A 17,841-nucleotide genomic window follows, 5' to 3' on the forward strand; every position below is an offset into this window, starting at 1 on the left:
GTTGCATTAATAGGACTAGAATTCAGCTCTATAAATGCCCACTATTTTATTTTCTTTGCCTTAATTACTGTAGAGTTCCTCTCAATTTTCACTTATACCATTCTTTGCCATGCTCATTATGTTCCAGCTATCTTTGCCTCCTCTTTGTTTCACACAGTCTAAGTCACTGTCCTATTTATGACCATTCCCTTAGCCTAGGGTGCTCTTCAGATGGCTTGTTCTATACATAAATTTTATATTTTATATATGTAAACAATCCAGTGGCCTGGGACTCAGGAACCTGGAGTATGAATCATAGTTCTGCCTCTAGCTTTCTGACTTGGGAGGCCATTTTTCTTCTTCATGGTAAGATAAGATGAGAGTTTAGACTTCAGTGATCTTTCTCAACTAGGGTTATTTTGCATCCACCTGCCCTGCTCCAGGGGTCATTTGGCAATGTTTAGAAACACTTTTGGTTGTCACAGTTTGGGGGACAAATGTATTGCATATAGTGGATAGAGACTAAGGGTGCTGTTAAGTTCTGTCCTACAATGCACAGGACCATTCCCAATAAAGAATTATCAGTTCAAAATACCATTAATACCGAGCATGAGAAACCTTGAAGTTGATCTGCGGTCTATTTCTGTTCTATAAAATGTAAACATTTACATTTCTTATTTCTCAGTGTTAGCATTATTTAGGGATTATTAAATAAAATGTGTCCTTTTCAACATTGTTTTCCAGTAATATTTGGTGAAGATGTTGCCTTTGGTGGAGTCTTTAGATGCACTGTTGGTTTGCGAGACAAATATGGTGAGTTAATATGTTTATATATGAACTATATTTTGCAGAATTTTTATTTAAAGATCTTATAAAATACAAAATATGCCTGTTAAGTTGTTAGTCATGTCCTTATTATATTGATGGCTACTTTTTCCTTTCTATAACCACCCTTTGGCCTGGATTTCTCCAAATGGGTTCTAGGTTTAGTATCTCTCTGATACAGCCCATATCACACATATTATAGATTCCAAAATAATCTTTGCTAAGTGTATTATTTATCAGGTCGTTCATCTGTCCACGGATCCTTGGTGTCTTACTGCTGCCTGCCTTGGCCAATTTCAGTTCCCTTGCCTGCAGTTCAAGATTCTGTCCATTGGTTTTGTTAACAGATTTCATCTTTTATTGACCTTCTACATGATCCTTTTCTTTCATTCAAGCTAATCTTGGTTTTATGTCTGGCAGATGATTGATTCCTATCTATTCCTTTTACTCATTTCATTTGACTCAGGTTTGCAACCATCAGAATGCATTTTGGCCCATCCTAGCATTTCCATTCCTCTGATATGCTGCACAAGGAATGTGTTCTGACCCCTGATTATTTGAGATGCCTTTGAGGACTTCTGACATTTTATTTCTTTGATGATCTGGAAATCATCAAAGTAGTTATGTTTAGGAGTAGGAGGAGATGACATCTCTTTTTATTCTTACTTTTGTCTCTGCCCTGCCAAGCTCATGTTTGTGCTTAGGATGAGGAATGAGGGTCTCTAAGGTTTTGTTTTATTGTTGCTTCTTTTCCTTTCCTAGTCTTCTCCAAGGTTATATTACACTTGAATCTATAAAGCTATAGTATGAGGATTATGGAATTATCTCTATAATTATGGAGTTATGAGGAATTATTTTCTTCTTTATGCTTTTCTGTACTTTCCAAATTTTCTAAAATATATACACACAACTGCTTAAATCAAATTTGTAAAGGTCGGTGTAAAGGTTTGTGTGTATTTTCTTTCCAAAGTCTAAAAAGTTAGGAGTCTCAGTAAACAGAAAAGACAATCTTTTGCCCAGTACACTCAAACTCAAAACAGATCATACAAATACATAGCTAAAAGAAACCAGAGGAAATAGACCCCAGAAACTAAAGCTGCTATAAATGGAAAGGAAAAACTACCTGGGAGATCCTGGTACATGGACTCCTAACTTTTTAGATAATTCCATAATCCTCATAATTATAGAGATAACCACTATATATATCTTAGCATATATTTTTTTAGACCTTGTTTGATTATATTTGTATATATTGATGATAATTAAGCATAAATTATACTTTTACAGCTCGGTCTCTTCTATGTCTGGCACAGCTATACTCCTGAGTAAGTTGTAACCTTCACTATTCCCTCTGGCCAGACTCAACCTGGTAGATGATACATGCTTATTTAAGCTGGCGAGCCCTTGCTTAACCAACCTTTTGGTTGCCAGGCCCAGATTCTTATCTGTTGCAGTCTTTTTCTAGCTGTATGCATCTGTATTGATTTGTTAAACTGCCGAAATGCAATATATCAGAAATAGAATGGCTTTTAAAAAGGGAATTTATTAAATTGCAAGTTTACAGTTCTAAGGCCATGAAAATGTCCAGATCAAGGCACCAACAGATGATGCCATCTGGACCACCTCTGTCAGCTGGGAAGGTAGCTGGCTGGCATCTGCTGGCCCCTTACTCCTGGGTTCCATGGCTTTCAACCTCCATTTTCAGTGGTTTCCTCTCTAAGCATCTGTGGACCTTCACTTAGTTCCACTAGGACACACCTCTGGGTTCTGTCTTGCTTAACATTTCATGGGAAGGCACATGATGATGTCTGCTGGGATTTGCCCATGTCTAGGCATCTCCAAATATCTGTGTCTCTGTCAACTCTTAAGCAGTTGTTCTCCAAGTGTCTGCATCTGAGCTTTCTTTAAAATGTTTCCCCTTTTGAAGTATTCCAGTAAACTAATCAACACCCACCTTGAATGGGGGAAGTCACATCTCCATCTATCAAAAGACCATACCTACAATTCGGTGTGCCACATCTTCGTGAAGATAGCTAATCAAAGCCACCCGTGTATGTGGGAGAGCCATATTTCCTTGGATATAATCTAATCAAAAGGTTTCCACTCTACAATGTTGAATCAGGATTAAAGGACATGGCTTTTCTGGGGTAGACAACAATTTCAAACTGATATGTTTCTTCTTGTCACTTGCTACTCATACAATGGTGACGTTTGAATTTCTATATCCAATTCAGACCTCTGTCCTGAGCCTCAGATCCAATATTCAATATACCATTGTACATCTTTACTTCAGTGTTCCACACAATTACTTCAAACTCAGGATTACCAAAGCTGTACTCTTTACATCTACCTGGCAAGTCCATGCTTCCTGCTGGATGTCCTGTCTTAGTGTATACACCACCATCCATTCATTTCCCTAAGCCAGAAACCTGAGGTAGATCCTAGACTCTTCCTTCTTTCTCATTCTCATATCCAGCCAAGTTCTTCCAATTTTATCTTCATAGTTTGTCTTTAATCTGACTCTTCTTTTACATTTTCATTACCCTTGTACTTCAGATTCTTAATCATTTCTGCCTAGACAATTTTATTGCTTTTCTTGGTAGTCATCCTTCCCTATTATAGAGGGATATCTATATAATGCATAAGAATAACCTCCAGAATAACCTCTTGACTCTGTTTGAAATCTCTCACCACTGAAACTTTATTTTACCTCATTCTTTCTTCCCCTTTTGGTCAAGAAAGCTTTCTCAATCCCATGATGCCAGGTTCCTCCTCATCCCTGGGAGTTCTGTCCCACATTGTCATGTCCCACATAGGGGGAAGGTAGTGAGTTCACCTGCCAAGTTGGCTTAGAGAGAGAGGGGTCGCATCTGAGCAACAAAAGAGGTTCTCTGGGGGTAACTCCTGGCATAATTACAAGTAGGCTTACCTTCTTTGCAGAAATAAGTTTCAAAGGGATGAATCCCAAGATCAAGTGTTCAGCCTATTGAGTTGGTTGTCCCCACTATTTGTGAGAATATTGTGAATTCCCCAGACAGGGAAGTTTAATATTTCCTCCTTTCTACCTGGTCTCCCAAAGGGGATATTTGTGAATACTTTTTTATTCTCTGCCCAAATTACACTGGGATGTATTAGGGCATCATACTAACCTGTACAAACCAACAAGGTTTCATGCCTGGTTTAAGATTTCATGTGATTGTGGTATATGAATAAACTGACCATAAAACTTAAATTAGATAATGCGCTACACAATATAAATTTTGCATCAAATAAACATCTTTTATTTTGGTCTCACACTGAAGTTGAAGTTTTAAAATATAGATCATCCTTTATACTGTTTTGACTGAGGACTTTTGTTCCAGTATGGAGCACACCCATAACTGACTTTGATGAGACATTGAATTTAGCATTGTTACTGAAATGACTTAAGGCTTTTGGGATGTTGTAATGGAATGAATGTATTTTTTAAATGTGAAAAACCTGTGTTTGGGGAGTTCAGAGGTTAGACTGTGGAATCCTGAATTGTGTACCCCAGTTTGGACAATTTCTTGGTTTCTTCTGCATTCTGCTGAGTGTGGACACTTTGTAAGTAAGATCTCTTTAAAATGTTACTTCGGTTTAGGTGTGGCCCAACTGAATCAAGTTGGGCTTTAATCTGGATTACTAAAGTCTTTTATAAGTAAAATGTAGGTCAGATAGAGAGAGAAGCCGTGGGTAGCAGCCAGAAGCTGAAGTCAATGGACCCCAGGATATAAAGGAAAATATGCCATCATGTACCTTGCCATATGACAGAAAAGGCAAGGACCAAGGGTGACCTTTAGTCAGCCTCAGGATGCCACAGTTTTCATGGAGAAAGCATTGTCTTGCTAATGCCTAGGTCTTGTATGGTTTATGAGCCAGTATGTTCCTGTTGTTTAAGCCAATCCATTGTGTGGTATTCGTTTTGGCAGCTAGGAAATTAGAACAGACCCTCCCTACCTAGCAACTTAACTTAATTTATTCTCTTCTAATATTGAATGCTGGATGTTTCCTCCAATCCCTTTGTTTTTTTGCATCTCTGTTTGCACCTGCCCTGTAGAGTTCTCTCCTTGTCTAATTACCTGCCATACTCCTATTTCTCCTTCATGATGTTCCTCTGTGAAGCCCTTCCTGCCTCTTCAAGGCACTACTCAGGTACCATTTTATCTCTGTTCAGATTGCATTTTTCACATCTTGCACGTTACTTTGTAATTGTCTGTTCATAGGATTTTTCCACCTGATAGCTTTTCAGGAGCAATGAATCTTTTCATTTATGCATTCCTCGCCCCTGATATGGTACCCGGCGGTATTTATTAAGTGAATGTTGTTGAGTGAATTTACCTTTCTCAAAACAATGGCCCTGCTTCATAAAGAAGTAATGTTCAAATGATGATCATACATCTATGTGATGATAAGAATTACTGATTGCATATGTAGAATGGAATGATTTCTAAATGCTGTGTTAGTTAATTTTTTTTAATTAATAAAAAAAAGAAGTAATGTTCTTTATCTCTCTTTAATTATTTTGGCTTTTCTGATTTCCTTTCTTAAAAATCAGGTTAAAGTAGGGAGGGATCATTTTCACATGGAAAACCCACTACCCTTAGATGACACCTACAGATTTGTCTATGTGGTAGGTGGCTAAGATAAGTCATGACTAACTCTTTTAGCTTTATTTTCAGTACTGCTGTGAATATTTATAACGGCTTTAAGAGTATGAATTCAAACTTCGAACTATTCCAAGTTGAACAAGATGAGCAATTAAATCACCACTACTAGTGAGAGGGAGTGAATAAAGTGGTGAAGAGAAATATATTAAAAAATAGTAGTTTTGCATATTTAAAAAATGTCTCGTTATTTTTTGAGTATAGGTTGGGAATTTTTAACTATAGAGAAATGTCCGCTTAGTATCCTTTATTTTACCTTGTTAAAAGAATTTGTATTTAAAAGAACTGAAAGATGATTAATTTATATAGTTGAATACGTTGTATTAAATTATTTAGCTTGTGAGGGTGATTGATTATCTTTCTGGGGAGTGCTGGAGTGTTCAGTGGGAAGGTATCACAGTCAGTAGATGGCAGCCTACACTTTGAAATGAGACTGTCCCTATTGGCATTGTTCCAATACTTTGGAACTGCTGCAGAGCATTTTAAATACCATCAGAAGGGAGAATTTGAAGGATTATGAATTACTGACATACTTTTATAAAGCTAAATACTACTGAATATTAGAAAGAAAAGACTGCACGAAAACAATGCTAGAAAAGAAAGAGAAGGGAGAAACAGAACTATTTTGTATTTCAGATAATCCAGCTAAGTATGTGTTTAGCACCACTAGACTGCATCTGTTGACCTTACCTGTTCTTTGATAGAATGAAATACTGTGAGTGTTTGAAAATTGAGGAGAAATAGCACAGTATAGCCTCAACCACAGATTACATATCGAATGGCAATTTTAAACTTTTTAGGCAAGGAGATACATTGATTTCAGGAGCAAAAATTGAAATTAAGGGAATTCTGGAATAGCAGAAGATAGGAGAGGGCAATTAGAGGTAATTGATTTTTTCTCTTAAATTTTTGTTTTGAAATAATTTCAAACTTACAAGATAGTTGCAAAAATAATACAAATACCATACGGAGAACTTAAGCATACCTGCAATCTCCTAGATACCCAGATCCACCAATTTTAACATTTGTCATATTTGCCATATCATTCTTTCTATCTACATCCATCTATCTATCTATCTATCTATCTATCTATCTATCTATCTATCTATCTATCTATCTTTCTTTCTTTCTTTCTTTCTATCTATCTATCTATCTATCTATCATCTATCTATCTATCTATCTATCTATCTATCTATCTATCTATCTATCTATCTATCTATCTTTCTATCTATCTATCTATCTATGTATGTATGTATCGATCTATCTATCTATCTATCTATCTATCTATCTATCTATCTATCTATCTATCTATCTATCTATCTATCTTCTGTATATTTGAGAGCAGATTGCATATCATTCTCCTTGAGCACATAATACTTTTGTGTACATTTCTTATGAACAAGGGTATTCACTTATGTAATCACCTTAAATGCACTTATTAAGTTCATGACATTTATTGTTGATATAAAGCTTGCATTCTGTATTCCATATTTTTCTTAAGTCCCAGTAATATCCGTTTGAACCTTTATTCTTTCATTTTATTTTTATCCCTTCTAGTCCCATGTATTTGCATTTAATTGTTTTATCTCTTTAATTTCTCTTTCTTTTTCACTTGAGGAAACGTATAACATAAATCCCATCTGGACTTCTATTCAATGGGATTAATTACATTCACAATGTTTTAATACTTTCATACCATCCATTACCAGAACTTTCTCTTCTCCTTAAACAGAAACCCTACACTCATTTTGCATTCAATCCTCCTTGTACCTTTTCCACACCTCTGGTAACCTGTACTCTACTTTCTTTCTCTCTGAGTTTCTGTATTCTCTGATATATATATATATATATTATGGTTATCATGGGCCTTAAATTTAACATCCTAAATCAATACAATCTCATTTGCTTTGATACCAGCTTAACTTTAATAGCATACTAAAACTGTGTTCCTGTACTCCTCTGTCCCCCACCTTTATGTTGTTTTTATCACAAATACATATTTATGCATTATGAGCTCCAAACCATTGATTTGTCATTATATTTTATGCATCTGTCTTTTAGATTTTATAGGAAGTAAAAAGTAGAGTTACAAATGAAAAATGCAATCATACTGATATTTGTATTTACCCATGTCATCTTTTCCAGAGATCTTTATTTCTTTATGTGACTTCAGTCAATTGTCTAATGTCCTTTCCTTTCAGTCTGCACGACTCCTTTTAGCATTTCTTGTAGGACTTGTCTAGTGGTGATGAAGTCCCTCAGCTTTTGTTTATCTGGAAATGTTTAAATTCCTCCCTCATGTATTTATTTTTAAACTTTTTTTATTGTACAATATAACATATATACAAAGCAAAGAAATAAAAAAGTAATGGTTTTCAAAGCACTCTTCAAAAAGTGGTTACAGCATAGATCCCAGAGTTTGTCATGGGCTACCATATGATACTCTCATATTTTTCGTTCTAGCTCCTCCAGAATATAGGAGGCTAGAGGGCTTAAATACTTTTTTATCATCACAATTGACTTTTATTTCCTTCTTTTTTGTGAACAATAATATGTATACAAAAAAGCTATAAATTTCAAATCATAGCACCACAATTAGTTGTAGAACATATTTCAGACTTTGACATGGGTTACAATTTCACAATTTTAGTCTTTACTTCTAGCTGCTCTAAAATACTGGAGACTAAAAGAGATACCAATTTAATGATTCAGCATTCATATTCATTTGTTAAATCCTATCTTCTATGCATAATTCCACCATTAGGTGATCTCCATACCTCTCACTGGGGTTGTTTGGGCTATGGCGATTCTAAATTTTTGATATTGGAAGGGTCTGTCACTAATCTGGGATAGGGAGATGGAACTATCTGATATTCTGGAGAGGCTGGGCTGGATTTCAGGACTTATCTGGACCAGGGACCCATCTGGAGGGTGTAGGTTTCTGGCAAGTTACTCTAGTGCCTGGAACCCTTGCGGAATCTTATAAATTGCCCTAGACATTCTTTAGAGTTGGCTGGAATGGTCCTGATTAGGGGTTGGCAGGTTATGATAGGTAGCGAGGTCTACCTGAAGCTGACTTAAGAGCAACCTCCAGAGTAGCCTCTGGACTCTAATTGAACTCTCTCTGCTACTGATACTTTATTAATTACACTTCTTTTCCCCCATTTGGTCAGGATGGAATTGTTGATCCCACCGTGCCAGGTCTGGATTCATCCCTGGGAGTCCTCTCCCACGTTGCCAGGGGGACTTCACCCCTGGATGTCATGTCCCACATAGAGGGGAGGGCAATGATTTCACTTGCAGAGTTGGGCTCAGAGAGATTGAGGCCACATCTGAGCAACAACAGAGGTCCTCCAGAAGTAGCTCTTAGGTAAGCCTATAGATAGTCTAAGCTCCTGTGCTACCTACACAGGTAAGCTTCACAAGAGTAAGCCTCATAATAGAGGGCATGGCCTATTGACTTGGGTGTCCCTAAAGCTTGGCACAGTATCAGGGGATTCCCTGATGGTAAGGTTTAATAGTTCCATAGTCTTTCTCCCCTCCCTCAGGGGACTTGGACAATATTTTTTGATTATCTGATTAATATACTCTAGGATGTTTCCAGGCATTACAATAATTTATACAGGATTAAAGGATGTCCTTCTCATTCTGTGCTGTGTTTCAGTTGTTCAAATGAGCTATACAGGTAGATTGAATAAGATTATATAAAATTTCAGTTCCAGATCAAATAATCTTTTCTTCCATTGGTCTCAAAGAGTATGTGTGGTTCTAAAATATAGACACTGTCTTCCTTTCCCTTATGTTCTGAATTACTTTAAACCCAACCTGTTCGGCTTCATTCTTATCTCTAAATATCAGGTTATAAATATAAAACAGACTCTCAAATCCAGAAATAATAATCACCACTCTGGACTTAGTGTGTCTGCTCTAAAAGCTTACAATCTAGGCCCCTGTTTTCTTAGAAGCATTTTCTAAAGGTGACCATACCATTCTTGTTTTTTTGTTTCTGGCTTATTTTGTCTCACCAAATATCCCACAGGTTCATTCATGTTGTTGCATGCCTCATGACATTGTTCCTTTTTGTAGCAGCACAGCCTTTGTTCATAAGTACACGCCATCCTTCCCCATTCTACTTTTCCTTCCGTGCATTCTTCAGCCACCTGCATTCACTGGGCATCACGTAGAGGGCCCAAAGTCCACAGTCCATCAAAATTCTCAATTTTAGATAATTTCATTATTCCCAAGAGACAGAAAACCAGAAAACACACCTGCACCAAATAGGAGATTTAAACCTCCTCTTAACGTTTGTCCCTCACCCATTGTTTACCTCCATTGTTGCTGTGGTAGTGCTGATGGTTTCCTTTTGAACACAGCTCATAGCATGCAATAGTGGTTTTCCCCCGTACCCTGGACTTAAACACTCTTTATACCAGAATCATATCTTTGAAGTAATTCTTACAAGAACTCATTCATATTTTTAGTGTGAGTCAGTGAGACATGTAGGTCTATGAAACCCCTTTTAATCTTGTTCATCTTCAGTATGGTAATATTACTTCTAGATCCACTAGAGAATCACCTTTACTCCTTTCTATTCCCTTACATTGGAGTGCAACCTCATTAACTAACGGTTCACCCATCTCTAGCTTCTATTATCTCTAAGTCCCCTATATTCTGTATTATAAGTCTCTGAGTATACGTCTATGCTGGTCATAAAAGTGGAATCATACAGTATCTGTCCTTTTATATCTGGCTAATTTTGCTCAGCCTTATGTCCTCAAGGCTCGTCCATCTTGTCATGTGCTTCAGGATGTCATTTTGTCTTACTGCTGCATAATATTTCATTGTATATATACATCATGTGTATATAACCACTTGCCTGTTGATGGGCATTTGGTTTGTTTCCATCTTTTGGCGATTGTGAATAATGCTGCTATGAACATCAGTGTGCAAATTGTCTGTTTGTATCATTGATTTCAGCTCTTCTGGGTAGTGCTATTGCTGGGTCATAGGGTAGATCAATATTTCGTTTCCTAAGGAACTGCCAAACAGTCTTCCATAGTGGCTGCACCATTGTACATTCCGACCAGCGGTGCGTAGGTGTCCGAGTTTCTCCATTTCCTCTCCAACATTTATAGTTTCCTGATTGTTTAATAACAGCCATTCTTATAGGTGTGAGGTGGTATCTCATTGTAGTTTTGATCTGCATTTCCCTTGTAGCCAATGAAAATGAGCATCTCTTCATGTACTTTTGAGCTATCTGTGTTTGTTCTTCAGAAAAATGCCTATTCATATCTTTAGCTCATTTTATAATTGAGTTGCTTGTTCTTTTGTTGTTGAGTTGTATGATTTATTTGGAAATCAAACCTTTGTCTGATATGTGATTTCCAAATATTTTCTCCCATTGAGTTGGCTGCCTCTTCATCTTTTTTACAAAGTCCTTTAAGGTACAGAGCATTTGATTTTTTTTTTTATTAATTAAAAAAATTAAGAACAAACAAAACAATAAGATATCATTCCATTCTACATATATAATCAGTAATTCTTAATATCATCACATAGTTGCATATTCATCATTTCTTAGAACATTTGCATCGATTTAGAAAAAGAAATAAAAAGACAACAGAAAAAGAAATAAAATGATAATAGAGAAAAAAAAGTTATACATACTATACCCCTTACCCCTCACTTTCATTTACCACTAGCTTTTCAAACTAAATTTATTTTAACATTTGTTCCCCCTATTATTTATTTTTATTCCATATGTTCTACTCTTTTGTTGATATGGTAGATAAAAGGAGCATCAGACACAAGGTTTTCACATTCAGAGAGTCACATTGTGAAAGCTATATCATTATTCAGTCATCATCAAGAAACATGGCTACTGGAACACAGCTCTACATTTTCAGGCAGTTCCCTCCAGCCTCTCCACTACATCTTGAACAACAAGGTGATATCTACTTAATGCATAAGAATAACCTCCAGAATAACGTCTCAACTCTGTTTGGAATCTCTCAGCCATTGACACTTAGTCTCATTTCACTCTTCCCCCTTTTGGTCGAGAAGGTTCTCTCAATCCCTTGATGTTAATTCTCAGCTCATTCTAGGGTTTTTCTCAGTCCCTTGATGCTGAGTCTCAGCTCATTCCAGGATCTCTGTCCCACGTTGCCAGGAAGGTCCATACCCCTGGGAGTTATGTCCCACACAGAGAGGGGAAGGGTGGTGAGACTGCTCGTCATGTTGGCTGGAGGGAGAGGCCACATCTGAGCAACAAAAGAGGCTCTCTTGGGGGTGACTCTTAGGCCTAAATTTTAAGTGGACTTGACCTATCCTTTGTGGGGTTAAGTTTCATATGAACAAACCCCAAGACTGGGGGCTCAGCCTGTAGCTTTGGTTGTCCACACTGCTTGTGAGAATATCAAGAATTCGACTTGGGGAGGTTGAATTTCTTCCCGCTCTCACCATTCCCCGAAGGGGGCTTGCAAATACTTTTCCAGTCACTGATCAAATCACTCTGGGATTCATCGGGGCATCACTCTGGACAAACCAACAAAATCTCATGTCCTACCTGAGATTCCAAGTACTTATGACGTTCAATCAAACTATCTACATAAGTTATATTAGGAGATGCTCTAGTCAAAATATAAAGTTTATAACAAATAAACATTTTTTGCTTTAGTCTCACACATAAGGTGACATTTTAAAATATTAATTACCATCTATTTTCAACACCCTGCAATAATGACATTCCTTTATTCTTCCTCATGCAAAAACATTTTTAAAATTTGTACATTGTACATTTCACTATTGTTATACACTCTAGGCATTCCTAGATTATACCATCTCGATCTTTACCATCTATCTTTCTTTCTGATTTCATTTTTGTCCCCAGCCCTCCTCCCTCTATCATTCTCACATGCAGCTTCGTTCAGTGTTTTAACATAATCATATTACAGTTAGGTAGTATTGTGCTGTCCATTTCTGAGTTTTTGTATCCAGTCCTGTTGCACAGTCTGTATCCCTTCAGCTCCAATTATCCACTATCTTACCCTATTTCTATCTCCTGATGATCTCTGTTACCAAGGAAATATTCCAAGTTTATTCACTAATGTCAGTTCATATCAGTGAGACCATACAGTATTTGTCCTTTGGTTTTTGGCTAGTCTCATTCAGCATAATGTACAGAGCATTTGATTTTGAGGAATTCCCATTTATCTATTTTTCTTTTGTTGCTTGTGCTTTGGGTGTAAAGTTTTGGAAGCTATCTCCTCCTATTACTAAGGCTTTAAGGTGTTTCCCTACAGTTTCTTCTAGAAGCTTTACGTGCTAATTCTTATATTTAGGTGTTTGATCCACTTTGAGTTAATTTTTGTGTAGGGTATAAGATAGGGGTCCTGTTTCATTGTTTTGGCTATTTATATCCAGTTCTTCCCTGCCCAATTATTGAAAAGACTCTTTTGTCCCAGTTCAGAGGATTTGGGGGCCTTGTCAAAAATTGGTTGACCATAGATTTGGTGGTCTATTTTCTGCACTCTCCATTTGATTCTATTGGTCAATACTTCTATCTTTGTGCCAGTACCATGCTGTTTTTTTGTCTTTTTTTTTTTAACATGGGCAGGCACCGGGAATTGAACCCGGGTTGTCTGGCAAGTACCATGCTGTTTTGACCACTGTATTTTTATAATAGGTTTTAAAATCAGGGAGTGTTAATCCTCCCATTTTGTTCTTCTATTTTAGGTTGCTTTTAGCTATTCAGGGTCTCTTTCCCTTCCAGATGAATTTGGTAGTTAGCTTTTCCAAGTCTTCATAGTAGGTTTTTGGAATTTTGATTAGTATGGTGTTGAGTCCGTTGATCAATTTGGGGAGAACTGATATCTTAACTATATTTAGCCTTCCTATCCATGAGCACGGAATGTCTTTCCACCTATTTAGATCTCATTTGATTTCTTTTAGCAATGTTATGCAGTTTTCCATGTACAAGTCCTTTACATCCCTAGTTGAGTTCCTCCCTAAATATTTGATTCTTTTAGTTGTTATTTTGAATGGAATCTTTTCCTTAACTGACTATTCAGCCAGGTCATTGCTTGTATATAGAAATGTTACTGATTTTTGCACATTAATTTTATATCCTGCCACCTTGCTGAATTTGTTTATTAGCTTAAGTAAATTTGCTGTAGATTTCTCAGGATCTTCCAAGTTTAGATTACTATCATATCATCTGCAAATAATGAGTCTTACTTCTTCCTTTCTAATTTGGATGTCTTTTATTTCTTTGTCCTGCCTGATTGGTCTAGCTAGAACTTCTAGCACAATGTTGAATAATAGTGGTGACAGTGGGCATCCTTGTCTTTTACCTGACCTTAGGGGGAAGTCTTTCAGTCTCTCTCCATTAAGTCCAATGCTGGCTATCAGTTTCATATATTTCCTTTATCATATTGAGGTAGTTACCTTTGATTCCTATCTTTTGGAGTGTTTTTATGAGAAAAAGATGCCGAGTTTTGTCAAATGCTTTTTCAGCATCAATTGAGATGATCATGTGATTTTTTCCCTTTTGATTTGTTAATGTGCTGTATTACATTAATTGATTTTCTTTTGTTGAAATATCCTTGCATTCCTGGTAAAACCCCACTTAGTCATGGTGTATAATTATTTTAATGTGTTGCTGGATTCTATTTGCTAATATTTATTGAGAATTTTTGTATCTATGTTCATTAGGGAGATTGGCCTGTCATTTTCCTTTCTTATAGCATCTTTACCCATCTTGATATTAAAATGATATTAGCTTCATAAAATACGTTAGGTAGAGTTCCTTTTTCCTCAATTTTTTTTGAAAAGTTTGAGCAGGATTGGTGTTAGTTCTTTTGGAATGTTGGATAAAATTCCCCTGTGAAGTCATCTGGCCCTGGACTTTTCTTTGTAGGAAGATTTTTGATGACTGATTGAATCTCTTTACTTGTGATTTGTATGCTGAGATCTTCTATTTCTTCCTGAGTCAGTGTAGCTTGTTTGTGTGTCTCCAGGAATTTGTCCATTTCATCTAAGTTGTCTAGTTTGTTGGTGTGTAGTTGTTCATAGTATCCTGTTATGATTTCTTTTATTTCCTCAGGACCTGTGGTAACGCACACTTTCTCATATCTGATGTGGTTTATTTGCATCCTCTCTCTTTTTCTCTTTCTCAGTCCTGCTAGTGGCCCATCAATTTTATTGATATTCTGAAAGAAACAACTTTTGGTTTTATTGATTCTTTTTATTGTTCTTTTATTCTCCCATTCATTTATCTCTGCTTTAATCATTGTTATTTCTCTTATCCTATTTGCTTTGTGGTTAGTTTGCTTGTTCTTTCTCAAGTTCCTCCAGGTTTGCTGTTAAGTCTCTGATTTTTGCTCTTTCTTATTTTTTAATATAGGCATTTAAGGCAATAAATTTCCCTCTCAACACAGCCTTTACCGCACCCCATAAGTTCTGATAATTTGTATTCTCGTTTTTATTTATCTCCAGATAGCTGCTGATTTCTCTAACAATTTCTTCTTTGACCCACTGGTTGTTTAAGAGTGTGTTATTTAATTTCCATGTATTTGTGAATGTTCTCATTCTTTGGTGGTTATTGAGATCCAGCTTTATCCCATTGTGATCAGAGAAAGTGCTTTGAATAATTTTAATATTCTTTAATTTATAAAGATGTGTTTTATGCCCCGGCATGTGATCTATCCTGGAGAATGTTCCATGAGTACTACAGAAGAATGTATAACCTTTGCTTTGGGGTGCAATGACCTATATATGTCTTTTAGGTCTAATTCATTCATCAAGTTATTTAACTTCTCTATTTCCTTGTTGATCCTCTGTCTGGTTATTCTATATATAGGGGAGAGTGGTATACTGAAGTCTCCTACTATTATTGTTCAAACATCTATTGCTCCCTTCAGTTTTGCCAATGTCTGTCTCAGGTACTTTGGAGCTCCTTGATTGGGAGCATAAACATTTATGATTGTTATATCTTCTTGTTGAATTGACCCCTTAATTAGTATTTAGTGTCCTTCTTTGTCTCTTATGATGTCTTTACATTTAAAGTCTATTTTGTCCAATACTCATATAGCTTACTCCTGCTTTCTTTTGGTTTCAAATTGCATGGAAGATCTTTTTCCATTCTTTCACTTTCAATCTGTTTGCATCCTTGTGTCTAAGTTGAGTCTCTTGTAAGCAGCATATAGCTGGATTACGTTTCTTAATTCATTCTGCCAATCTGTATCCTTTAATTGGTTAGTTTATTTCATTAGCATTTGACAAAATTATTACTGAAAAGGTGTTTCTTGATTCCACCATCTTATCTTCTTTATTTTATTTGTCAGATCTATATATTCTTCTTCCACTTTCTCTTTGTAGTCTTTACATTATCCTTAGGGATGCTCTTCAATTCTGTGCCTTCCTCTAGACCTCTCGCTCCTGTCTTTTTTTTTTTCAGCTGGTAGAACTCCTTTTAGTATTTTCTGTAAAGCTGGTTTCTTGTTGACAAATTCTTTCAGGACTTCTTTGTCTGTGAAACCTTTAATCTCTCCCTCATTTTAAAGGACAGTTTGGCTGGGTACAGAATTCTTGCCTGGAAGTCTTTCTTTTTCAGGTTCTTGAATATATCCTAACCACTGCCTTCTCGCCCCCAGTGTGCTAGTTGAGTAGTTTGAACTCAGTCTTATTTGATTTCCCTTGTATGAGCTAGATTGTTTTTCTCTTGCCACTTTCATGATTTTCTGCTTCTCTTCAACATTTAACAGACTGATTAGTATATGCCTTGGGGAAGGCCTATTTGGATTTTTTCTATTTGGAGTTCTTTGGGTTTCTTTGACTTGCATAATTTTGTCCTTTATAAGGGTTGGAAATTTCCCCCCATTATATCCTCAACTATTCTTTCTAGACCTTTACTCCTCTCTTCTCCTTTTGGTATACCAGTGATTCTTATATTTGTGCGCTTTGTTTTGTCTGTCATTTCCCTGAGTTCCCATTTAATTTTTCCATCTTTTTTTGCCATTTGCTGTTTTGAGTCTTCAAAATCAATTATCCTATCCTCTATATCACATATTCTTTGTTCTGTCTCTTCAAATCTGATGTTATGTGCCTCTAGTATGTTTTTTATTTGGTCAGTAGAGTCTTTAATCTCTGTGATTTCCACTATTTTTCTATTTATTTTTTCAAATTCCTCTTTGTGCTCTTCTACTGTGTTCTTGATCACCTTTATGTCATTTGGTATACCACTTATTTTATTAAGTAGAGTTGTATGAACATCTTTGAGTAGTTGTTCCAACGTCTATGTCTCCTCAGGTGTTTTAATATGGTCATTAGACAGGGCTATATCTGTCTGCATTGTGATATGCATACTAATCTGCTGTCTTCATTGCATGTAGATATCATGATTTATATTGGGAGTTGATTTCTTTCAGTAGTCTAAGACCTTGCATTTGTGGAATGGTCATACAGCAGGGAGTAGGGCATGGGTGGAGCGCTCAGTATGGTGATTTGTTTAACAGCAGGTATGGGTGCAGGTTGGGTATATTACGCTGGTGCTTGTGAACATGGGTGCCCAGCAGCCTTGAAGAATGTAGCTGTGCAGGTGCACCTGTGTGGGGGATGTGACCCTGGTGCGCACTGCTGTAAGGCACACGTGTAGAGCTGTGGTAGCAGGTTGGCGTTATGCCTTTGTGGATTGGGGGCAGATGTGACCCGGCTGTGCAGCTCAGCACTTTCTCAGAGCTGAGAAGTGAGGCTGAGGGCTGTGTGTTTGTGCGGTTCTAGGATTGCTGTAATGCCAGTTCCCAGAGCTGAATGACGTGACTGGGGCCCTTGCACATGCATGTGCCTGGGAGTGTCGTAAATGGATGCACTGAGCTCCAGGAGGGCATGGTGAGTCAGTGTGACACTATGGGGGGGTGGGGGTTGTGGGTAACCTATGTATGGAGGTGAGTGCCCACAACCTTTATGTGCTGGTAACAGCCTGCAAGAAACAGGGAAGGGGAGGTAGTGCTTGGGAGAGGTGTAGGAGAGGTGGGTTGGGATCTTGGGGTGGGGGTATGGGGCAGATATGTGCACTGGGGGCTGGTGGGGTGGGTGCCTGGAGCACAGGGGATGGGAGCGGTTGAGGGGGTTCAGGTGTGTGGGGTGTGGGGTGAATCGCTGGTCATGGGGCTGCGCCTGTGAGGGTAGCACGCCCATGGAACGATGGCGGCTTACTTCCTAGTCCTGTGTATCTATCTGTGCACTCCCGTGGGCTCTGCCACCCTGAGCCTCCATGCAAGGCTCCAGCTTTCTGCTATCAGTTCCATAGCCTCTGTAACTAGGGTTGCTGCATGTGGTGCAGAAGGCTCTCCCA

The 17,841-nt window shown here is 37.4% G+C and overlaps 1 protein-coding gene across 9 annotated transcripts in view; it reads left to right on the forward strand.

The window, feature by feature from the left end:
- Positions 1 to 17,841, forward strand: part of BCKDHB (branched chain keto acid dehydrogenase E1 subunit beta) — a 406,736-nt gene that overhangs the window by 104,123 nt on the left and 284,772 nt on the right. For all 9 annotated transcript variants that reach the window (XM_077162317.1, XM_077162311.1, XM_077162313.1 and 6 more), the window contains exon 3: positions 724 to 792. In XM_077162317.1, the coding sequence (XP_077018432.1) occupies positions 724 to 792 (69 nt within the window). The remainder of the gene's footprint in view (positions 1 to 723; positions 793 to 17,841) is intronic.

The sequence above is a fragment of the Tamandua tetradactyla genome, chromosome 5 (genome assembly GCF_023851605.1).
Source record: "Tamandua tetradactyla isolate mTamTet1 chromosome 5, mTamTet1.pri, whole genome shotgun sequence".
In the NCBI taxonomy this organism is placed as follows: domain Eukaryota; kingdom Metazoa; phylum Chordata; class Mammalia; order Pilosa; family Myrmecophagidae; genus Tamandua; species Tamandua tetradactyla.